The following is a 24575-nucleotide window of genomic DNA, read 5'->3' on the forward strand; positions in this document are numbered from 1 at the left end:
GCACCAGATCTCATTACAGATGTTTGTGAGCCACCATGTAGGTACTAGGAATTAAATTAAGAACCTCTGGAAGAACAGGCAGTGCTCTTAACCACTGAGCCCTCTCTCCAGCCCTAGCTCACGCTTGCTACTAGCTATATTTTAAGATTTATTTATTTATTATGCATACAACATTCTGTTACTAGCTACATTTTAAGATTTATTTATTTATTTATTTATTTTGTATACAACATTCTGCCTCCATGTATACCAGAAGAGGGCACCAGATAAATGGCTGTGAGCCACCATGTGTGGTTGCTGAGAACTGAACTCAAGACCTTTGGAAAACCAGCCGATGCTTTTAACCTCTGAGCCCTCTCTCCAGCCCCATTCCACGATACCTTCTTTTAACCCAACACATGGTCTCCTGCTCCCTGTGCATCTGGTTGGCTACTCCTCTGCCTCTGCCCTTCCTCTTCCCTGCGTTCTCTCGGTGTCAGGCTATCTTGCCCAATCTCTTCCTGCCCAGCTATCAGTCAATCGGCTTTTTATTAACAGTGAGGGCACTACATATCCACAGTGTACAAAGATTTCCACAGCAATTCACCTCTCTGTCTCGTCAGCTCAGATCAGCGTAACATCCTTCAGAACCAACTTAATTCCTTGACTGCTAACATACTCCCCAAAAAACAAACAAACAAACAAAAACAGAAAAACAAAACCACTAGGTCTGGTTGGTGCTAAGGATGGGATCTGTGCTCTCCTTCACGACCAATACTTCATGCCAACAAATCTAACCGGTTTGAAATGGAGCCTGAATACACAGGGACCAGACCAAAACCTCTGCTTCCCTCCTTCTCGGGCTCCTTTTCCTGTGGATCACTCTTTCCTCCTTATTATCCTTATATTTAGGTTTTTATCCTGTCCTTTTTGTTTATTTGTTTGTTTTTGTTTTTTGAGGTAAGGTTTCTCTGTGTAGTTCTAGCTATCCTGGAACTAGCTCTGTAGACCAGGCTGTCCTCAAATTCACAGAGATCCGACTGCCTCTGCCTCCTGAGTTCTGGGATTAAAGGTGTGCACTGCCAGGGACATAATTTATTTATTTTTATTTTGTGTACATTGGTGTTTTTCTTGCATGCATGTCTATATGGGGGCATCTAATCTCCTGAAAGAGGAGTTACAGACAGCTGTAGGTTGCCTTATGGGTGCTGGGAATTGAACCCAGGTCCTCTGGGAGAGTAGCCAGTGCTCTTAACTGCTGAGCCATGTGGTGGTATTTTGTTTGTGATGTAGCAAATAAAGCTTGCCTGAAGATCAGAGTGCAGAGCTAAGCCACGAGATAGCCATAGAGGCCAGGCAACGGTGGAACAAACTCCATTTTGAGACAGGACCTAACTAGAGAGGTGAGTGCAGTCCAGTAAAGTCATAAACGTTCCCATAAAGTCAGAAACTGTGCCCATGTTTCTGGTCCTCCAAATGAATTCACGGAGCTGAATTTCCAATGCAAATTACACGAGGGTTTTCAATATTCAAACTCAACTTTGGACTAGCACCTTTCCAGCACCCAGCATGGTGTGGCAGGGAGTCCTGGGAGGGCAGAACTTTTAAAGGGGAAATGCCGTAATCAGGGGAGTTCATGTTCTATCGTTTTGGGATTGGGTAAGGAAGACGTAGGGTAAGGTAGTTTCTGAAACCATTGGTCAGTTTTTGGGCACGAAAACCTAACAAAAAAGCCATTATAACTGACAGGGTATCTAGGATGCCTACAAGGAACATCTGGACCTCGTTAAATTTTTTGGCCCTGCTCCCTATCTCCTTTATTGGCCATTTTCAGGGTATCTGTTCAAATTCTGCTATCACAGCACATTTCTGGAGCTGAGATCAGGCCCTGCCCATTAAATGGTTTAAGATGAAGCCCCTTCTTTAAAATAGAGTTTGCAAAGTCAGGTCCTCACACCTGCCTGGTCAAAGTCACCCAGCGGGGTACCCACACAACATCTGTTTACATCCGCTTGCTTTAAATGTCCTTGTAGGTACCAGATTAACCACTGTCTTGACTGTTTTAAAATTTTCCCTACACCCAACCAACGAATTCAAAAGTTGCATACTTGCACCCAATCCCCAAATGCCAAGGCTTATGCCACCCTGCTTGCGATTTTTCCCTTTAAAACCCCCTACCCTGAAGCCTTGGGGTCCTTCTCCCCCACCCGCTGCAGCGGTGTGTTGGATTGTGGTCCAGGTTAGCTAACTTGTAATCAATAAGCCCCAATGTGTTTGCATCAGATGCTGGCTCTGTAGTGGTCTTTGGGGGCCCCGTGACACAGGCATAACAGTGCACACCTTTAATCCCAGCATTCAGGAGACAGAGGCAGATGGATCTCTGTGAATTCGAGGCCACCCTGGGCTACACAAGATTGAATCTGTCTAAAAGAGAAACAGAGCTCACACAGAGGTGATCCCAACGCTTAGGATCACAAACCCTTAATCCCAGCACTAGGGAGGTGGAGACGGGAGCTCAGATTCAGTCTGAGGATTCCTACGGACAGGATCGCCTCTTTGGTCCGAGCATTGGTAAGAACTCTAGTGGCTGCTGCTCTGCTTCTCTGATCCTTCAGCTTTTACCCCCGGTAGCTGACTCCGAGTCTTTATTATTAAGACCAATTTGTGCAACAGACCCACCTCTCCAGCCCCCTTACCCTGTCTTTTAAATATTTTACTTGTTGAACTTCACCCTATACCCAAACTAAATGTTCCACACAAGCTCTCCCAATAGTGCTCACTCCAGGGCAGCTTGTTCCTGATACATATGCTAAAACAGCCATTTAGATTGCTGCTGTGGTGACCCGGGCTAAAATGGCCTTCATTCCTTTCACCCCGGGCCAGACACAATTCTTTGCTCCAGTCGTCCGTTTTCTCTCTTGAGAAACAAGAAGCAGCCCCCTGTTACGTCTGCTGGCTCATTTCAGTGCGGCCGTCCAGACAATGAGACCAGTCACTGTCGTGCACTCCAATTCTCCCGCTTCCGCTCCTCCCTCTGTCCGTATCTTCCAGAAAATCTCCCAGTTTTTACTCTCTAACCAGATCACACAGCCCTCTGATAATTATTCTTTCATTATGCAGGACGGTAATTGCCTGACCAGTCGATCAAGTTAAGATAGGCCTGCTACTTGATCAGAGGCCCCCCACCCGTGGATTCACAACTGTATGCACTAACCAAAGACCTTCCTCCACCAGAAAACAGCTGTCGTGCCTCGGCCCTGCATTTTTTATATCCTCTCAGAGTTAGAAATGGTAGTTTCCTGCCGAAAACTACACTTCCCAGGTTCCCTTGAGCACTACAGAAGTCATTTCTGCCCCATAAGGGGCGGCAGTGGCAGCATCCTCATCTTCCTCATCTTGGCCATCCACACATGTGGGTGACAAAGATTCCCCCTCCCTGTGGCTGTGAATAAACATGGTCCTGCCCAAGGCTCCTTCGGCCTTCCATCTCTCTACAGCTATTTTACTAATCTAACACAAACAAATGGCTATGCAACTCAGCACTGCTGTGGGAGTTCATTCGAAAGTTCGAGATAGTGAATTGTTGAGTGGACGCACTGCCAAAGGGAACTTCTCAGTAGATCTGAGGATTAATGATCCTGAGTCCCTTCTCTGGAACTTCCCTTACTCTCCTCCCAGGTATGTGGTCCTCTGTCTCCCTTTGCCACCTGCAGCCCAGAGGCTGAACTCTGTGGGAGATCTGGAGATTTCCTGGTCTACTCCAACAGAATACTTGACTGGTATTCCCAGTAAAGGGGGTGGGGGCAGAAACAGACAGACAGACAGATAGAAAAAGAGAGCCAAAGCCCCCACTCAATCAGCCGGCTGCAGGGAAGAAATGACGCTCCCTCTCCAGGACTGCCCAGACTGATGATGGAGACCCGGAGCTTTCAGGATCTCCTAACCTCTTGCTGCAGCTCTGGAGAGACCAGAAACACACAACGCCCAGGAGGAAGCAGCCAAATGCTTTATTAAAGGAGTGCACATACGCCTTTAATCCCAGCACTTGGGAGGGAGAGGCAGGACAGCTAGTTACACAAAGAAACCCTGTCTCAAAAAAAAAAAAAAGTGCAAATCGACTCTAAGAGAATCTAGCTACCATTAAAAAGGACTGACAGAGGTCTCCCTACTGACAGGAAGGAGTGTTCAGGCAGTTTTGAAAGAAAGGATTTGTAGAATCCACAGGGAAACCAGGAGCAGGAGGAGCGTTCTCCCTTCTCTCTCTCTCTCTCTCTCTCTCTCTCTCTCTCTCTCTCTCTCTCTGTCCTTCACCCCAGACAGGGGAAACTCTGTCAAGAAAAACGAAAGGAAGGAAGGAAGGAAGGAAGGAAGGAAGAAAGAAAGAAAGAAAGAAAGAAAGAAAGAAAGAAAGAAAGAAAAATTGTTTCAAAAGTAGAATAGACAGAGTCATGATGAAACTGACTTCAGGGGAGACTTTAGAGCTGAGTCTCAGAAAACAGCGCTGGAATAACTTACTAAATTTCTCTTGTTCCTGTGTGGACTTCGCGCTGGAATGAATTTAAGAGCGGAGGGCAGGAGGGGAAGGGGCTGAAACACCACCCTTGGGAAGCATGCCCACCGATCTGTGCTCAGGGAGAAGGCAGTGGCATGCTGGATCAGTCTTCCCGCGGCTGAGTACCTAGTGGCCCTAAGCATTGTTGTCACCTTTCTTCCCAACAGACGGTGACCAGAATATGGCTGAAGACACTGGGGACAAGGACTGGAACAACGGCAAAGCACCCTAGCCTGCGAGCTGTTTTCATCCTCAGCTTTCTGTCTTCATTGGTCCTCTCTTTCACTTTGTCACCAGGGTCCTCTCGGGCTTTTTTTTTTTTTAGTTTTTTTGTTTGTTTGTTTGTTTTGTTTTTTCGAGACAGGGTTTCTCTGTAGCTTTGGAGCCTGTCCTGGAACTAGCTCTTGTAAACCAAGCTGGTCTCGAACTCAGAGATCTGCCTGCCTCTGCCTCCTGAGTGTGCGACACCACAGCCCAGCTTTTTTTTTTTTTTTTTTTTTTTTTTAGGTTTTTAAAGACAGGGTTTCTCTGTAGCTTTGAAGTCAGTCCTGGAACTAGTTCTTGTAGACCAGGTTGGCCTTGAACTCACAGAGATCCACCCACCTCTGCCCCCGAGTGCTGGTATTAAAGGCAGTGCCACCACCGCTCAGCCTTTAGGCTTCTTTTGGAAGGGAAAAATGTTTAAATTTATCAATTCTTTGATGATGATAGCCTACTATTTTAAAATTTATTTTTATTTTCATTTATTTATTGTTTTTGTTTTGTTTTTAAAGACAGGGTTTCTCCTTGTAGCCCTGACTGTCCTGGAACTCACTCTGTAGATCAGGCTGACCTCGAATTCAGGAGATCCAACTACCTCTGCCTCCTGAGTGTTAGAATTAAGCGTGTGGACACCACAACCAGCCTATTATTATTTCTGTTTCCCCCACACAGGAAATTGAAGACACTTTCTCCATCAGGGTGTCACAACTGACAAATTATGCTTGAAATTCAAATCAACAAGTAGCAGAGAGAAAGAACTGGTTCAGCCGAATTATTAGTTATTCAAATTATGCTGCTATGTTTGTCTAGCATCCTGTAACATGTGAGCAAAAAGGAAAACACAAATGCGGTCAAAATTGCTATATTAAGGTGGTGGTGCATTTCTGAGGCCCTGGCACCTGCCACGGGCAGGAGGATCGCCAGAATTTTAAGGCCAGCCTGGTCTACACAGCAAGTTTCAGCCTAGCCAATGCACATAAAACAATAATAAATAAATTATAAAAAATATTTTAAAAATTCAACCTAGCACTTCATGTCCGTTTTTTAAAATTAATTAACAGGGGTGGAGGCTGGAGGTGGAGGCAGACAGGGTCTCAACTCTGGAACTCATGGTAATCTTTCTGCCTCAGCCTCTTAGGTGGTGAGATCACAGGCAGAAGCCACCAAGTCCAAACTCTCATATCAAATTAATCAGTGCGCTGGAAGGCAGAGTGCATGGCGCGGGTGGGTTCCCTCCAGGCTGACTGAGAGAGAGGTTCGGTCTCATGATGGCCCCTCATTCCCCTGAAGAAGCATGAAGGAATCTTTTATCCGTCATGATCCGGCGGTCTTCCACAAGGGGTTGTTTATGCTCCTGGAGATTTTGCATGTATGGAAGCCTAAGACCATGGCGGAAGAACTCTCTTGTCATTGAAAATAAATTGGAGAGGGGAGGTGGGCTGACAACCGGAACCCCAGGGGTTCTCAATCTTCCTAACACAGTTCCTCATGTGTGTTGACCCCCCACCATAAAATTATAAAATGATTGCATTGCTACTCCGTAACTGTAATTTTACGGCTGTTATGAATCGTAATGTAAAGATGCAACCCCTAGGGGGTCTCGACCCACAGGTTGAGAGCCGCTGCCCTAACCAAAGTGACCGAGAACTCGCGCTGTTTTCTCAAGGAAAAAAAAAAAGGATACCCATTCCTCTCGCTGCCTACATAATGATTAAGGGAGAATTTCTGTAATTTTAACGAATCTGAGATAAAGAATGAACATCCGTTTCTACATCATTTCATTCAGGCGGACAGCTGAGGAAATAGTTTTGCACTCACGAAGTGCTTTCTCTCTTCAGAGTACTCCGTCCAGAGCACATAGACATTTCTCATTGGTCAGGTTTCCTGTCAGTCTACGCTACAACTACTATTGGTCCATTTTGAAGGTTCTCCCGCCTCCCTTACCTAATTGGGCCATTCGAACAGGCCGCCTCTTCAATTATGAATGAAAGACTGTCTACTATTGGTTCCTCGAAACGGCGCTAATGAGAGCGGCTCGGTGACTGGTTGCTCTGGTTTGGGCGGGCTAGGCAGAGGTTCAAATGAAGTAGGAAAGCACTCTCCTAACCGCCGCGCGTCTGTGGAGGAGTGTCCGGTTGCGCGTCGCCTCGCGTTCCCCCCCTGAGTTCTCCGCCTTCGGGATCCTCGAGCCCCAGCAGGACCGTCACCATGGAGTTATCTCCGCTGCAGGTACGGCTCGCGGGTGGGCCTGGGTGATGAGGTCTTGGCGCCGCCTCTGCATCCATGGCTCCGGGGCGGAGGGCATCCGGTCACCCCGTTGCCTCGGCAGTGGGGGGCTGTGGGGGGCCGTGGGCAGGGCGAAGTCCCTCACGAGATGCTAGCATCCGCACGGACTTCTGGGGGGCCGTGCGTTTTGTTCGTTCGCGGGGCAGGTTCCACTCGTCCCGTGGTCGCCCTGTGTTCTCATGGCCCCGGTGTGACTTCCGAGCGGCATGGAATTGAGTGCGGTGGCCCTCTTTTCTCCTCTGCCTTCCCCTCGGAAGGTGCAGAGCGTGACGGTTGCCCTGAGACCGGCCGGCCGTGTGGCTTGGGAAACGTCCCGTTTCAGGGTGTGAGTGTGGCCAAGGGCTGGCCTTGCTGGCCGAGTAACACCACCATCTGTTGTCTGCCCGGGACTCTGCGGGCACGCAGTAGGTATTTGCCCATTGGCTGAAAGGAACTGAGTGTAGTTTATTATTTGACTATTTGACGTCAAAATAGTGTTCAAGGAAGAAATTCCCGTATTCGATCTGAGAAATATGATACCTGTGGAAACGGACACCTGCTAACCAGACCTAGCGGGACACGCTTGTAATGGCAGCTGCTCCGGGACGGAGGCAGGAGGATGGCCTAAGCTACTTAATGGGACCCTGCGTTAATGACAACAACCAGAATCAAACAACCAAAAAAGGCCTGGGGGGTTTGACTCAGAGGTCAGAGCATTTGCCTGGCACGTCGCGGGTTCCATCTCCCTCGCTGCAGGCGCGCATACACACACACCTTAGAACCTAATTACAAGGATTGTAATAGAATTGTTTGTTTAAAACTGTGGACCCACAAACAAATGACAAATTATAATATAGCATATTGAATTTATCATTACTGTATTTTGTTGATCATTTCTGATAAAGTTGTGGTTAAGCAATCCGTTTTCTTTTTCTTCCCCTAATGATTAGCCTGTGAATGAGAATATGCAGATGAACAAAAAGAAAAATGAAGACGCCAAGAAAAGATTGTCTATTGAAAGAATCTACCAGAAAAAAACACAATTGGAACATATATTGCTCCGCCCAGATACCTACATTGGCTCTGTGGAATTAGTTACCCAGGTAAAACCAAGCTATTGTTGGATGGCATGCTTTTTCAGACTAGTGTTTTGTACTTCCCTCACTGAGTGTCATGGAACTGACCTATTGTTCATGCACATGCAGAAACACACACACACACACATATTTCAACCTTTATCTAAGAAGACTTTATCTCAGCCCTCGGGGGCAGAAGCAAGTAGATCTCTAAGCTTGAGACTAGCCTGGTCTATGTAGCCAGTTTTTGGCCACCCAGTGCTGCATAGTGGGATACTATCTCAAAAGAAAATAAAGACTAGGCTATTAATGACAAAATAATAAATAAATAAAGATAACTTTTTTATTTATTTTTTTTTTTTAGCAAATGTGGGTTTATGATGAAGATGTTGGCATTAACTATAGGGAAGTAACTTTTGTTCCTGGTTTGTATAAAATCTTCGATGAGATTCTAGGTAAGTAAGGATTTTTATATAAAGAGCTACTGGTCAAATTCTTAAGTAGCATTCTTACCAAACCCTCTGTAGACACTGCTCCTCTTACTTTAAGTAATTAGTTGTCAAAAGTAGGGTAGCCAGGCTGGATGTGGCAGCTCATGCTTTTGATCCCAGCACTTAGAGGTAGAGGTGGACAGGTCTCTGAATTTGAGGTCAGCTTGGTCTACATAGTGAGTTCTAGAGCAGCTAGACCCTGCCTCAAAAAAAGTGAAAGTCATATAAAGTTCAGAAAATTAAGTTTTTCTCTGGAAAGAATTCTATGAACAAAAGTTGCTATAGTAGAAGTCTATAGAGAGATGGCTTAGCAGTTAAGAGAACTGAATGCTTTTTCAGAGGATCCAGGTTCAATACCCAGCATCTGCGTGGCAGCTCACAACTGTCTGTATCTCTAAGATCTGATACTCTCACACAAACATGCACAGAAAATAAAAATAAATAATTATTTTTAAAATTGCTATAATAAAACAGTGAGGTGGTAATTCTATTATTGGGGAGGTAGGTGCAGTAAAATCAAAAGTTCAAGGCTCTTAACTATATAACAAGTTCAAAGTCAGCATGAAATGCATGTGATTCTATCTCCAGAAAAGTTGCTGTAGACTAACACCTTGTTAATGTTATTCCTTTGTTACTTGTGGATTTATTTTCTATATTATAGAGCTAATGTGGTTTTTAAAGGACTTAACTGTCATCTAAGTGTGTATTTCATTTTCTTACAGTTAATGCTGCAGACAACAAACAAAGGGACCCCAAAATGTCTTGTATTAGAGTCACAATTGATCCGTAAGTGCTAGCCTTCTGTTTGCTAAAGCTCATATTATTTGTTATATTTGTTTTGATTGCTACTGAAGATAGCTTTTTATAAATTAGGGTTCCTGCTGGGCATGGTGACTTGTTATATCTTTAATCCCAGCACTTTTGGGAGGCGGAGGCAGGAGAATCTCTGAGTTGGAGGCCAACCTTGACTACAAAGTGAGTTCCAGAAAAGCCAGGGCTACACAGAGAAACCCTGCTTCAAAAAATAAAATAAAATAAAATTTGCAAAAGTTCAGAGAGACAGAGTTCAAAAATGAACAGCCTGTGGGTACTCAACAGTTAAAACTAACAATTATCAGTAGTTTTGTTTCCTGTTGGCTTTTGTTTGTTTGTTTGTAGACAGGGTCTCACTATGTAATTCTTGCTAAGATGGAATGTGCTGTGTAACCTCGATATGCAGGCCAAAGACAGAGATCTGCCTGCCTCTGCTTCCCTAGTCTGGGATTAAAGGTGAGCACCACCATACCCAGTGTCATCAACAGTTTTCCAGCTGGGCCTGATGGTAAAGATCTGTAATCCTCGCTCCTTGAGAGGCTGAGGCATATAATGAGACCATGTTCCAAAATAAAAGTTTTTTTTAATATTTATTTATTTATTATGTATACAATATTCTGTCTGTGTGTATGTCTGCAGGCCAGAAGTGTATGTAATGACCAGACCTCATTACAGATGGTTGTGAGCCACCATGTGGTTGCCGGGAATTGAACTCAGGACCTTTGGAAGAGCAGGCAATGCTCTTAACCACTGAGCCATCTCTCCAGCCCCCCAAAATAAAAGTTTTAAATTAAATTAATAAAAGGGCTGAGAGTGTAGCTTGGTGGTAGCACATGTACAATTCATGATTTGAGCCCCAGTACTACAGAAAAACAAAACAAATGCCAGGTGATAGAAGGAAGAGTCAGACAGATCTCTGTGAGTTCCAGGCCAATTAGTATTACATGGTGAGGCCCTGTCGCAAAACAAATTTCCATATTTGCTCTGAACCATTTCAAAGTAATTTATAAACATGACACTTAATCCCTAAATGTACAGTGGTTCAGCTAGCATTTGTAATAATTGGTCAGTCCACTAAAAATGTAAAAGGTTTTTAGTTTTTTTTTCTTTTCTTTTTTGGGTTTTTTTTTTCCTTTTCTGATGATGCTATTGAAACAGCAAACCAGCAGGTGGTAGTAGAGAATAATTTGGGTTATATTTCTGGTTTTAAATGCTCATGTTCCTTTGTGGGGTGGCCAGGGTGCCTGTTTAACATTTTTTATTAGTCTGATCAGTGCTGACATAAACTATGCTTAAAGTTCTTGTTGGGTGTTTGTTAATGATAACTGCGCACTTGATTGTACGTAAGGACTTGGTAACAATCTTTTAAAGATGTTGAGCTAGTTTTAACTGATTTTTATAGGTGGTATTGAACCAGTATTATTTATTATGTGTCCTATTTTAGCAATTATATATATATGTGTATGCATACGTGTGTGTATAGTGTTCTAGGAATGAACCCAAAATAACTAAGATAAAAGTGTCCTAGTAACTGAGCTAGAGCACTGGATCAACAGTTTAAAGAACTTGGTGCTCTTGCATAGGACCTGAGTTTGGTACCAGTACCCACATTGGGGATGGGGTGATCCAATGCCTCTGATCTATGTGGTGGGCACTTAAATTCATGTGCAATAAGCATACATACATATACATAATTTAAAATAAAAATCTTTTGTAAAACATCGCTTGGGTGACTTTCACATTTTGTTAGCAAGTAAGGCAGTTAATTATTGGTAATATTTTTCCTTTTTAATGTTTTTCAGTGTTTTTTATTGGGTGGGTAAACTAAGGGAAGTAGAAATATACAGATGATACTTTTGAAAGTAGTATCATTATTTTCTGATTTTTGTCCTTTTAAATGAGAATAATTCATTTTCTTTTTTTATACTAATATTTTTAAATTTCATGTTTTCTCAGCATTATCAGTGTCTACCCAGGTGTTGGAAAAAGTTTCTGTTTCCCCCCTGGGTGCTATTTCAGGAATATTAGGAACTAAGCATAGTGGAAAAGATTGACTATGCTAGCTTCTAAGGGGATATATGTAGAGTCACAATGAAATTGAAACTTGTAGATTTATGAATTTTATTTTCAAATGTTAAGCATAGTTTAAAATTTATTGCATAATAAAAATTTTCTATCTTTTCTTAGAGAAAATAATTTAATTAGTATATGGAATAATGGAAAAGGAATTCCTGTTGTTGAACACAAAGTTGAGAAAATGTATGTCCCAGCTCTCATATTTGGACAGCTCTTAACCTCCAGTAACTACGATGATGATGAAAAGAAAGTAACAGGTAGAGTATCGATAGAAAATGTCTGTTGCTGAAAAAACATCTTTTAATAACTGTGTGCAGTGTGAGGATTAAAAGTATGGCTCAGTGATTAAGAGAGTTGGTTACTCTTGCAGAAGACCCAGGTTCAGTTGTGAGCACCTACAGATCCAGGGGCTCTGATGCCCTTTTCCAACCTCTGTGGAACCAAGAATGCATGTGGCAAGACACTCATGCACATTAAGTGTAATAAAAATTTTAGAATTTGAGACTAGCCTGGTCTACTGAGCGAGTTCTAGGACAGCCAGGGCTACACAGAAAAACCCTGTCTCAAAACCAAAGGAAAAAAACTGAGAGAGATAGGAGGAAACTGATTCATAAATAAAATAAACCCTATCTTTCATAGTTCTGCGAGCAACTAAGAAAACTGAGGAGAGCTAGGTAGTGGTGGTATACACCTTTAATTCCAGCACTTGGGAGGCAGAGACTCTGTTAAGAGATCTTGCTGCTTTGCAGGTCTTCAAAGAACCTAGGGTTAATTCCCAGCTCCCGGATGGTGTTTCACAACCATCTGTGACCCTATCCAGTCCGAGGTCAGACACCTTTCTGAGCTCTGTGGGCACTGCATGCAAATGCAGGCAAAATCCCCAAATACAAAATGAATAAAACCTCAAAAGTACTCAAGAAAGCTGAGTGGTAGATTGCTGGCCTGGGCATGGATGGGCAAGGCCTGGTTCCATTCTAGCACCCAAAAAGTACATAAAACGAAAAGAATCTCAGTTGAATAATAAAGTAGTGTTCTATATTTACTTGCTCAGGTGGTCGAAATGGCTATGGAGCCAAACTGTGTAACATATTCAGCACCAAATTTACTGTGGAAACAGCCAGTAAAGAGTACAAGAAACTGTTCAAACAGGTAAGTAGATAGGAATCTTATAACATATCTTTAAATTATAGAACAGTCAAGTATAACATTAGTATTTGACTAAATTTAACAGTTTGTAAGGTACATAAAGTTATTTTACGTATGCTTAAGTTATTTCCTTATAGTTTGTTTGCAAAATGAATTGACGTTTTCATCTTTCCTGTTCTTCCCTGCTATAGACATGGATGGATAACATGGGGAGAGCTGGTGACATGGAACTCAAGCCCTTTAATGGAGAAGATTATACATGTATTACTTTTCAACCTGATTTATCTAAGTTTAAAATGCAAAGTCTGGATAAAGATATTGTTGCACTGATGGTTAGAAGAGCATATGATATTGCTGGTTCCACTAAAGATGTCAAAGTCTTCCTTAATGGAAATAAACTGCCAGTGAGTATTTTTCTGGGTAATAAGACTGCAAAGGAATTTGTGATCATTGTCAAGTATACAATTTGTTTACCACCCACATTTTTTTTAAAAACTTCTCAGATAAGTTCCTGAAAAGAAACTCGAGTAACACAATTTTTGAAAACCATCTCATTTTATTTATTTATTTTACTTATTTTTCATTTTTTTCCTGAAATAGGATTTCTTTGTGTAGTCTTGGCTGTCCTGCAACTCACTCTGTATTCCAGGCTGACCTTGAACTCACCTGCCTCTGCCTCCCAAGTGCTGGGACTAAAGAAAGTGCCTTCACAGACACACACAGACATATCATCTTGTTTTAAACTTTGTAAAGGAACCTTTTGTTTTGTTTTTGAGACAGGCTCTCATTGTGTAAACTTGATTGACCTAAAATTCCACTATATAGACCAGCCTGGCCTTGTACCTACAGAGGGGTTCCTATCTCTGCTTCCCAAGTACTAAGAATAAAGGCGTGCACCACCATGCTAAGCAGAGAAAAGAACTTTCTTTTGAGGGGGAGGGAACTTAAGACAAGGTTTCTGTATGTAGGTTTGGAGGGAAAGATTTTTCTTGAAGAAAAACTTAGTTTTTCTAAAGATTTATATCAAACTTTTTGTGTATATGAGTGTTTTGCCTAGACTGTATATGTGTACAACATGTATGCAGTACATATGGAGGCCAGAAGAGGGTGTGAGCCATCATGCGGGTCCTGGAAATCAAATCCAGGTCCTCTGAAGAACAGTCAGTGCTCTGAACTGCTGAGGCATCTCTACAGCTCTTAAATGTGCTTGTTCTCTTCCTTAAATACCATTCTTTCAACCTATCAGTGAATATCATTTTAGTAGTTTTTAAAAATCTTCGTAGGCTGGGAGATAGCTCAATATGTAAAGTGTTTGCTGTGTCTGCGTGAGGTCTCCAGTACAGATACACAGAGCCAGTCATGGAGTCACAGGACTGCACAGTGATGGGTGGATCTAAAAAGTTCACTGGCCAAAATGGTGAGCTCCAGATTCAGGGAGATTCTATTTCAAAACTAAGTTGGAGTTGGAGAAATGATTGAGGCAGACATCCAGATGTCAACCTCTGGCCTCCAGTTTACCTCATGAGTAAACACACGTATACACAAAGTTGTTGAGGATTTTTTTTTTTGCATTTATTTGTGTGTGCATAGCACATGCCACAGCAAATGTGTTGAGGTTAGGACAATTTATACAAATAGTTTTCATCTACCATGTGTGTCCCAGGGATTGAATTCAGGAACTCAGGTTATGAAACTTAGCTTAAGTGCACTTACCTGCTGAGCTATCTTGATGGCTCACACAATTTTTTGTTTTATTTTAGGATTTTGTTTGGTTGTTTTTTGAAGCAGGGTCTCACTATGTAGTTCTGGCTGCCCTGAAACTCACAGGGGTCTCCCTGCCTCTACTTCCCAAAAGCTGGGATTAAAAGCATTCATCACTACACCAGGTGAATTGGTTTGGTGTTGGTGGTTTTGGTTTTTGTTTTTCAAGACAGGATTTTTCTGTGTAGTCCTGGCTGTCCTTTGCTCTGTGAACCAGGCTGGCCTCAAACTCACAGAAATCCACCTGTCTCTGCCTTCTGAGTGCTGGGACTAAAGGCTTGTGCTAACACCGCTCCACTTGATTTTTTTTTTTTTTTTAAGCCAGCAAGGTGGCTCAACATGTACAGGTACTGGCCAGGCAAGCCTCTCAGCACCTGAGTTCCATCCTCTAGAACCCATATTGATAGGAGTGAACTGACTCCTACAATTCAGCCATGTGCATACCTATTTTTCTCTCTCTGCTCTGCCCCTTTCTCATATATACATAAGCTAAAGTTTTAAAGTAAAAAGATTTGAATGCTCATATTCTATTTAGCTTTAATTAAATGTATTTATTTATGTGTGAATGTTTTGCTCGCACGTGTATGTCTGTGTCCTATGTATGTCTGGTATGTAAGATGAGAGGAGTCATCCATTCCCTTGGAACTGGAGTTAAAGATAGTTGTGAACTTCTATGGGTGCTGAGACCTGAATGCTGGTCCTCTGCAAGAGCAGCAAATACTCTTAATCACTGAACCATCGTTCCAGTCCTCTCATAGCCTGTTACTGATTTCATTTTCCATCATTGTGTTTTGTTTGTTTGCTTGAATTTCCCATTATTTTGACACTCCTCTCTTTAATCCCTATACAGGTAAAAGGATTCCGCAGCTATGTGGATATGTATTTGAAGGATAAGGTAGATGAAACTGGGAATGCACTGAAAGTGGTACACGAACAAGTCAATCCGCGGTGGGAAGTGTGCTTAACAATGAGTGAAAAGGGCTTTCAGCAAATTAGCTTTGTCAATAGCATTGCGACTTCTAAGGTAATTTTTGAGAGTTCTCATTAATTTTTTTACCAAATAACAAAATGATTTTAAGCATTTGTCTAAATTATGCTTACAGTTACTATTATAATTCTGAGGCATTTTGAAACGACATTTTTTTCACTAGGGTGGCAGACATGTTGATTATGTAGCTGATCAGATCGTGAGTAAACTTGTCGATGTGGTAAAGAAGAAGAACAAGGGTGGAGTTGCCGTGAAAGCACACCAGGTACAGCATTCTCTTCCCTTACATTTACAAGGTCCTAGGCTCAGTCTCTAGCACTAAGGTGGGGCAGGGCATAAGACATTTTGATGACTGTATCAACTTTTATTACAGGTGAAAAATCACATGTGGATTTTTGTAAATTCCTTGATTGAAAATCCAACCTTTGACTCTCAGACAAAAGAAAACATGACTTTACAAGCCAAGAGCTTTGGATCGACATGTCAATTAAGTGAAAAATTCATCAAAGCTGTGAGTACTTAAATGGAAAGTAAAATAGAAATGTCTTATTTGTCATTGTCCTCAGCTCTGCAGAAACAAAGATTGCCTGCTGCACTGCACTTCCTCAGACCTTTTCAGTCTGTGTTTTGTTGTTTTCATAGCAAGGTCTAGCTTTGTAGCTCAGGCTGACGTCTAACTCAAGATCCTCCTGCCTTGTACCCTACTAGTGCTAGAGTTGAGCAGTGCACCATCATGCCTGACCTGACACAGCTTCATCAGTTTTTGTTTGTTTCTTTATTTTCCAGACAGGGTTTCTCTGTGTAGCTTTGGAGCCTGTCCTGGAACTCACTCTGTAGATCAGTCTGACCTTGAACTCATAGGTATCCCACCTGCCTCTGCCTCTTCAGGTTAATGTAATAGGTTGTTTGTTTGTTTGGGGTTTTTTTTGGGGGGGGTTGGTTTTTTTGAGACAGGGTTTCTCTGTAGCTTTGGAGCCTATCCTTGAAGTAGCTCTTGTAGACCAGGCTGGTCTCAAACTCACAGATCTGCCTGCCTCTGCCTTCTGAGTGCTGAGATTAAAGGTGTGCGCCACCACCGCCTGGCTGTAACAGGTTTTTAACCTTCCTGTCCTTCCAGGTTTCACTTCTGCAGTGCTCTTGAGTGACATTTCTGATTTCATTCTTGAAATCCTTTAATATCTTCCACTCAGGAAAAATGCAAATTCCTTGCCTATTGAAATTCTTTATATTCTCTCTTTCAGCTAGGATGGTTACAGTTTAATATTAAACTTTTATTAGTAGTACATAGCAAACTTCTCAATTATAAACTTTTTTTGGTGGTGAGTGAGTTTGAGTAGCCCTAGAACTTTCTCTGTAGACCAGACTGGCCTTAAACTCCCTGAGATCCAGCTGCCTCTACCTCCCGGAGTGCTGGGATTAAAGTTGTGCACCCCCGCCACCTAGCCACACTTATAATTTCTTTCTTTTTTTTTTTAATTTTTATTTATGTGCATTGGTGCTTTGCCTGCATATTTATCTGTATAAGGGTATCAGGTACCCTAGAACTGAGCTGCCATGTGGGTGCTGGGAATTGAACCTGGGTTCTTTGGAAGAACAGTCATTGCTCTTAACCTCTAGCCATCTCTCCAGCCCCCACTTGTAATTTCTTATTTCTATCTTCCATATTAATACCTTCAACTACATGAAGGCACAGATATGACATGTTCAGTTTCTTTTTTCTGTTTTCATGCGTATGTGGTATGCATGTTTTGTTAGTGTAGGCACTTGTGTAAGGGATGTGTAGAATATATAAGTACCTAGGGGAAAAGTACTCTAGTTTTGCTCCAGAGATCATTCCATGTCTCTCTTCCCCCAAGGCTGGAATTCAAGTAGCTGCTATACCTATCTGCTATTTACTTGGGTAATGCACAACAATCGCCTATAACCACTAAGTCATCTCTCTAGTCCTAACTTATTTTAACCACTGTGTCTCCAACAAGTAGCTCAGTGCTTGGCATAACATAAGTCCATAAAAAGTATTGAGTGAATGAGCCTAGAGAAACCATATTCCTGGGAGCTGGAGAAATGACTCAGAGGTTAAGAACACTGATTGTTCTTCCAGAGGTCCTGAGTTCAATTCCCAGCAACCACATGGTGACTCACAACCACCTGTAATGAAATCTGGTGCCCTCTTCCAGCCTGCAGACATACATGCAGACAGAACACTGTAAAATAAATAAATAGATAGATAGATAGATAAATCTTTAAAAAAAAAAAAAAAAGGAAAGAAACCAAATTCCTCACAGTAAGGAACTAACATGGAAAGATCCAGGGGTTACTAAGTCACACATCCTACCCAGTCTAGATATGTTGTAATTTTTGAAGTTTTTGTTGTTGTTGTTGTTATTTTGTTTTTGCTTTGTGTTTTGGTTGTTTTTGAGATAAGATCTTATTAGGTAACATGGCTGGTCTTAAACTCCTAGAAATCCACCTGCCTCTGCCTCCCAAGTGCTAGGATCAAAGGTTTAGATCACCACACCCAGTTCTTTTGAGTTATTTCATGTTTTCAGGTGCTTATACATTCTATATTTGTCTTGAATCTTTGCTAATGTGATTGTTTCTGTTTTGAAGGCAATTGGCTGTGGTATTGTTGAAAGCATACTAAACTGGGTGAAGTTTAAGGCCCAAATCCAGTTAAACAAGAAGTGTTCAGCTGTAAAGCATAACAGAATCAAGGGAATCCCCAAACTTGATGACGCCAACGATGCAGGTACACAATTAACATTTACTTCAGTAACAGAAGCATATGTGGATGTGCAGCAAGATAGCGCTCTTAAAAGTTTAACCAGTTTCCTGCCGGGCAGTAGTGGCACGGGCCTTTAATCCCAGCACTTGGGAGGCAGAGGCAGGTGCATCTACAAAGTTATTCTGTGAGTTTGAGGCCAGCATGGTCTACAAAGCGAGTTCCAGGATAGCCAGAACTGTTACACAGAGAAACCCTGTCTCAAAAAATTGACCAGTTTCTTGTTGAATATTTAGGTTATTTCTAATTTTGGACATTTTAAATGCTACTGAGATGATTTTAAGTACAGTAATCTACCTAACAAGCATTTGCAGTATAATATCAAATGAATATCCAACAGCAACTTCAATATTATGAGGAATTAAGATATTAGGCCAGGCATTAGTATCACGTGCCCTTAAACCTAGCACATAGAAGGCAGAGGCAGGTGGATCTCTGAGTTTGAGATCAGCCTGGTCTACAGAGCAAGCTCTGTGACAGCCAGGGCTGTTACACAATGAAATCCTGTCTCGATAACCACACAACCCCTCCCCCCCAAAAAAAGATATTATAGTACTTTGCAGGGAATATATTTCCAGACCCTCAGTGAACACCAAAACCATGGATAATATCAAACCCTGTTATGTTTTGTTTCTCTTATGATTATGATACTGATGATAAAAACAGAGTAGCTGGTAGAACAGTTAAAGCCACGTGTACTATAACTATGTCTTATTGTACTACACTCATCCCATGAAGGTTCTGGAAATGTTAAAAGATTTTAATAAGTTCAGACATGCCTTTATCTCTAACACAGGCAGGCAAATCTCTATGTTCAAGGCCAGCCTGGCCTATATAGTGAGTTTTAAGCCAGCCATGGTTAAATAATGAGAGATATGCTTGATACAAGCATTGTGATGCTGCATTTGTTTACTACATAATGATTGTTTGAATTTGCATTCAAGACAAATGATCTGATCACTGAGAAAGCTGTTAAATGACTAATAGACAAATAGTGTATGGGCACTTTTAATAAAGTTATGATTGATGACCCAGGTGGGATTGCATGAAGTTTTAAAATATCAGACAAAATTAGTGAATTGTTTGTTTGTTGAACCTCTTAAAAAATTTTATTTATTTTAATTTGTATATGTGGTTCAGTACATGATGTGAAGGTCAGAGAATGATTTTACAAATAATGGTTTCTCTCTTTCTACCATGTGGGCCCCAGATTGTCAGATTTGGAGGCAAGGGCTATCTATCTAGCCCTATTTTAGTTTATTTTTGGGACATAATTGTGTTATATAACCCAGACTGGTCTTGAACTCATGATTCTCTTTATCTCGTTCTCTAAAGTGCTGGTACTACAGGCATGAGCTGTGATAATTGGGCTTGAATTTTCTACTTAGTATTCTCAGGGTATTGTTAATTGAAAATGTGGAAAGTAAAACCATGGGCCTAGAAAGTTGGCAGTGTAGTTCCTGTACTGCTCTTATAGAGACCCATGTTAGGCTCCTAGTACTCATGTTGGATGGCACGCAACTATATGTAACTCCAGCTCCAGGGCAAGCCACTGCCTCTGACTTCTTCTGCAGGTACCTGTACTCACACACATAAACCCATACAGACACATAATTCAAAATAATAGAAATAATTTTTTTTCAAGTGCAGCATACATAAGGTGGACTACTGTATTAATTTACTGTGAACCTTAACTGTAAAAAAATGTTTTAGGGGGAGGAGTGTTGGAGAGTTGGTTCATCACTTAAAAGTACTTATTGCTAATGGAGAGGACCTAGATTCAGGTTCCCAGCACCCACATTGTGACTCATAATTATCCATAACTCTAGTTCCGGGGCTCCAATACTTTATTCTGATATCTGTGGCACACATGCATACATGTGGGCAAAACATTCATACATGTATACACACATAATTGTTGGGTCCACTTTACTCCTAAGATAATTTGTTACAGATTATTTTGCTTTAATACATGCTATTGACAGTATGTCTAAGTCGATATATATTTAAATGTACTAAAATTAATTTGTATATTTATATTTTAGGGAGTCGAAATTCCACTGAATGTACACTTATCCTGACTGAGGGAGACTCAGCCAAAACTCTGGCAGTTTCGGGTCTTGGTGTAGTTGGAAGAGACAAATATGGAGTATTTCCTCTTAGAGGAAAAATACTCAATGTACGAGAAGCTTCTCATAAACAGGTAGGCTGTAATGCTATTTTTATAATCCTAATGTAGAGAAAATAGAGTATAACTCAGTGGTGCAGTACTTGTCTGGTATGCATAAAGCCCAGTGTTTAATCCCCAGCACTGCAAAAGTGCTGTGGGGGAGGAAATGGGATCTAAATCTAGTTTATAATGCAGGACTCCATTCTTGTATATCATGTCCTCACTCAATGGGCATCTTAAAATATCTTTTAGACTGTTATTTGAACAAATTGAGCGTGCTTGCGATGTACATATCTGTGGTCTCTATCCCTAGTAACGTGCACACTTACACACAAAAAGAGAGAATGAGAAATGGGAGTTTAGATACTTTGAAGTTTTATCGTAATGCACCTGATTTTTCAAAGTGTAAGTAATAATTCTAAATGCTGAGGCAACATACGTAATTATATCTCTTTGTTCTTTTCCAATGTGTTTCAGATCATGGAAAATGCTGAAATTAACAATATCATCAAGATTGTGGGTCTTCAGTACAAGAAAAACTATGAAGATGAAGATTCATTGAAAACTCTTCGTTATGGGAAGATAATGATTATGACAGATCAGGTCAGCTATTTTAGATTTTTAAACTGATATCAAATGTGTGGGCTCAACTGTCCACGTACAAGAACATAGCACTGTTCCTCACTAAGCAGGTTCTATGTTATATTACTTTACTGCCATAAAAAGAGCTTTACTCATTATCTCTAGTGGCCATCCGAGCAGATGTGCTGACATAATAAATTACATGTACAAGATAAGTAAGTTTATTTTTAAATAGGCTTTTTTTAACTTGCACAGAAGAATTTTTGAGGAATTGCCAAATCAGTCATAATTTTATTTCTAAACAGTTCTTTGGCTTTTCAAATATTTACAGGACCAAGATGGCTCCCATATCAAAGGCTTGCTGATCAATTTCATCCATCACAACTGGCCCTCTCTCCTGCGACATCGTTTTCTAGAGGAATTTATCACTCCCATTGTAAAGGTATACATGTTCTGGGATGCATCAAGACTCTTTAAGGCAACACTGACTGGAACTGTAATTCTGGATATGTTATATGGGGAGCCTACAATGTGTAAAGCCATAGCGATGTGTTTTTTACCATAGGTGTCTAAAAACAAGCAAGAATTGGCATTCTATAGTCTTCCTGAGTTTGAAGAATGGAAGAGTTCTACTCCAAATCATAAGAAATGGAAAGTCAAATATTACAAAGGTTTGTGATAAAGCCTGCCTACAAATTCTCGGTTTTGTTATATGTTGTATGAGGATAAATGGGAGTAACTTACCTGTTTTGTTTACTTCTATAGGTTTGGGCACCAGCACGTCAAAGGAAGCTAAGGAATACTTTGCAGATATGAAAAGACATCGTATTCAGTTCAAATACTCTGGGCCTGAAGATGATGCTGCGATCAGCCTGGTGAGTTTGAGTCACGCTGTACGAGTACATTCTGCTTTCAGAAGTCACTGCTAGGCTGGTCGGTTATACCTGTTAGATTTCCATCGAAGAGTGTTTTATGAAATAAAATGTTTCTGAAAGAACTGGGTATTTGAAAAACCAGGACTTTTGCTGTTTCTTTGTGTGGAAAAGATATTTGGAACCAATAAGCACCAGTGACATCTTTTCTACCTTCTAATCCGTAGGCCTTTAGTAAGAAACAGGTCGATGATCGAAAGGAATGGTTAACTCATTTCATGGAAGATAGACGACAGCGCAAATTACTTGGTCTTCCTGAGGTAAGAATTTTAAATTATCCCACTAAATAACTTTGGAATTGATGTTATACCAAATCAAAATTATTAAATAGTATTTTTAATAAAAAGTTTTATGTAATAACTATAGTATACAACAGTGGTCCTATAAGATTATGAAAGCACTGAAAAAATTCTTATGGTATTGGGGGGGGCTATTCAAGACAGGGTTTCTCTGTATAGTCCTGGAACTCGTAGCTTCTCCTTAGTGCTGGGATTAGAAGCTCGCACCACTACCACCCAGCAATATAGTTATGTGACAATGCATTTCTCATATGTTTATGCTGATGCTGCTGTAAACAGTTACTGTGTGGTCAGTCATCTGCATGTGCCTTTGTAGTATGAAGTAAACGAGAAGCAGCTAGGCTGGGCTGCACAATGAGTCTCCAAAAAAAATAGACTTTAAGGGTTGGAGCAACAGCTGAGATAGAGTGTTTGCTTGATGTATAGAAAGCCTGAAGTTTAATTCTCTGTACTACTCCCCTCCCCTAACAAAAAAAGTTTAATATTTTATACACTGCAATGTTATTTAAACAGCAACCTCATATACCTATTGTTTTTCCTTTTTGATTGTTTATTTTTCAAGACAGGGTTTATTTGTATTCTTGCCGGTCATGGAACTTGCTCTATAGACCAGGCTGGCCTTGAATTCACAAAGATCTGCCTGCCTCACATTTCCAAGTGCTAGGATTAAAGGCATGCACCTCCACTGCCTGGCTCACCTATCGTTTTTCAAGGACCGAAGAATTGACAGATAATTGATAGCTCTAATTGTTTATGTTTTTGTATTAAGCATTGTTAAGACCCGTACTTTATTTTCAACCAGATCATCTAATACTGTCTTGGACCCCTTAGGATTATTTGTATGGACAAACCACTACTTACCTGACCTATAATGACTTCATAAATAAGGAACTTATCCTGTTCTCAAATTCTGATAATGAAAGATCTATTCCATCTATGGTAGATGGTAAGCACCAATGCTTTTGTCTATTTTTAATGTAAAATGATGATTTGTGCTCAGAAATTGCTAAATTAAAAATGCTAATGATTGATTGTCCTTTCATTTTAAAGGTTTGAAACCAGGGCAGAGAAAGGTTTTGTTTACTTGTTTCAAACGGAATGATAAGCGAGAAGTGAAGGTTGCCCAGTTAGCTGGGTCAGTGGCAGAAATGTCCTCTTATCACCATGGTGAGGTAAACCCACAATCTTTAACACTTCTAGAATACCTTAATGCAGAAATAATTGAAAGTTACTCTCTAAACATATTTTGTGTAAGTATAAACTGTTATATCCATGATAGAGAATGATTTGTTAAATATTTCAAAACTAAAATATGATTGCCCTTTTGACTAATAGTTCAATTTCTAGAAATAACATTCCTATTAGGAATACTTGTCTGTAAAGTTATTCATAAATTTTTAAGTAAGATTTAGTATTACTGTATGATTAAAAAAAAATTTAGACGCCTAGAAGTCTTATGTTTGAACACCATTTCTGCCATCTATTTCTCTTGAAAACATCATAAGCATTTAAATCTTAAAACTGAGATTATTGTGTGACTTAGTTGTAATAGTGAACACACAGGCACACATATACTTTCATCTTTGGATTAGATTAATGATTAGTCTTTTCCCTCCACAGATGTCACTGATGATGACCATTATCAATTTGGCTCAGAATTTTGTGGGTAGTAATAATTTGAACCTCCTGCAACCCATTGGTCAGTTTGGTACCAGGCTGCATGGTGGCAAGGATTCGGCTAGTCCTCGATACATCTTTACTATGCTTAGGTGAGTTTGCTTTTAATGACTTGACATTGCCAGTTTTGAAGCAATATGAAACCAAAGTATTAAACATTCAATGTTTAGTCAGTTTCCAGCCACCTTTGCAACAACACTCCTCAGTTATTAATCATTGTCCTGGAAATATTTGGACAACTATGCTGATTCTCTGTTCACTTTCTTGGTTCTATGTTTTTATCTTCTTTCACATCTTAAATACAGGCCTAAGGACTCCTTCATCAGACCCAGTAACTACACTCCTTTCTTAAATGAGCAAATAAATTAATGTCTGACTGCCCTCTCACTAATAAGTGTCCTAATCAATTCCAGCTGGGCATGTTGATACAAGCCTATAGTCCCTGTACTCAGGAGACAAAAGGAGGAACATCATGAGTTTGCTGCCAATCTCAATTTACAGAGTGAGCATCGATCTCAGAAGAGCCACTCCCAACCTAAAAAAGTATATATACACACACTTCCTCCAAAACCAAGTCCTGGACTGAGATTAGCTTCATCAGTAAAGTGCCTGCTATACAAATGTAGATCTGACTTCAATCGAGAACTCAAAATTTTAAGAAAATGTCAGAGCTGGACAGTAGTGGCACATGCCTTTAATCCCAGCACTTGCACTTGGGAGGCAGA

At 40.8% G+C, this 24575-nt stretch overlaps 1 protein-coding gene across 2 annotated transcripts in view; it reads left to right on the forward strand.

Annotated features, from left to right (window-relative positions):
- Positions 1-6862: 6862 nt before the first annotated feature.
- The window catches only part of Top2a (DNA topoisomerase II alpha), a 30484-nt gene continuing 12771 nt past the window's right edge, over positions 6863-24575 (forward strand). For both annotated transcript variants that reach the window (XM_048450758.3, XM_048450759.3), the window contains exons 1-20: positions 6863-7021; positions 8008-8160; positions 8498-8588; positions 9347-9410; positions 11625-11770; positions 12565-12662; positions 12851-13063; positions 15271-15444; positions 15572-15673; positions 15782-15919; positions 18019-18157; positions 20236-20393; positions 20838-20963; positions 21274-21384; positions 21508-21613; positions 21708-21817; positions 22042-22134; positions 23005-23119; positions 23224-23345; positions 23794-23942. In XM_048450758.3, the coding sequence (XP_048306715.1) occupies positions 7001-7021; positions 8008-8160; positions 8498-8588; positions 9347-9410; positions 11625-11770; positions 12565-12662; positions 12851-13063; positions 15271-15444; positions 15572-15673; positions 15782-15919; positions 18019-18157; positions 20236-20393; positions 20838-20963; positions 21274-21384; positions 21508-21613; positions 21708-21817; positions 22042-22134; positions 23005-23119; positions 23224-23345; positions 23794-23942 (2429 nt within the window). In that variant the 5' untranslated portion in view covers positions 6863-7000. The remainder of the gene's footprint in view (positions 7022-8007; positions 8161-8497; positions 8589-9346; positions 9411-11624; positions 11771-12564; positions 12663-12850; positions 13064-15270; positions 15445-15571; positions 15674-15781; positions 15920-18018; positions 18158-20235; positions 20394-20837; positions 20964-21273; positions 21385-21507; positions 21614-21707; positions 21818-22041; positions 22135-23004; positions 23120-23223; positions 23346-23793; positions 23943-24575) is intronic.

The sequence above is a fragment of the Myodes glareolus genome, chromosome 9, assembly GCF_982192425.1.
Source record: "Myodes glareolus chromosome 9, mMyoGla1.1, whole genome shotgun sequence".
NCBI classification, from domain to species: Eukaryota; Metazoa; Chordata; class Mammalia; order Rodentia; family Cricetidae; genus Myodes; species Myodes glareolus.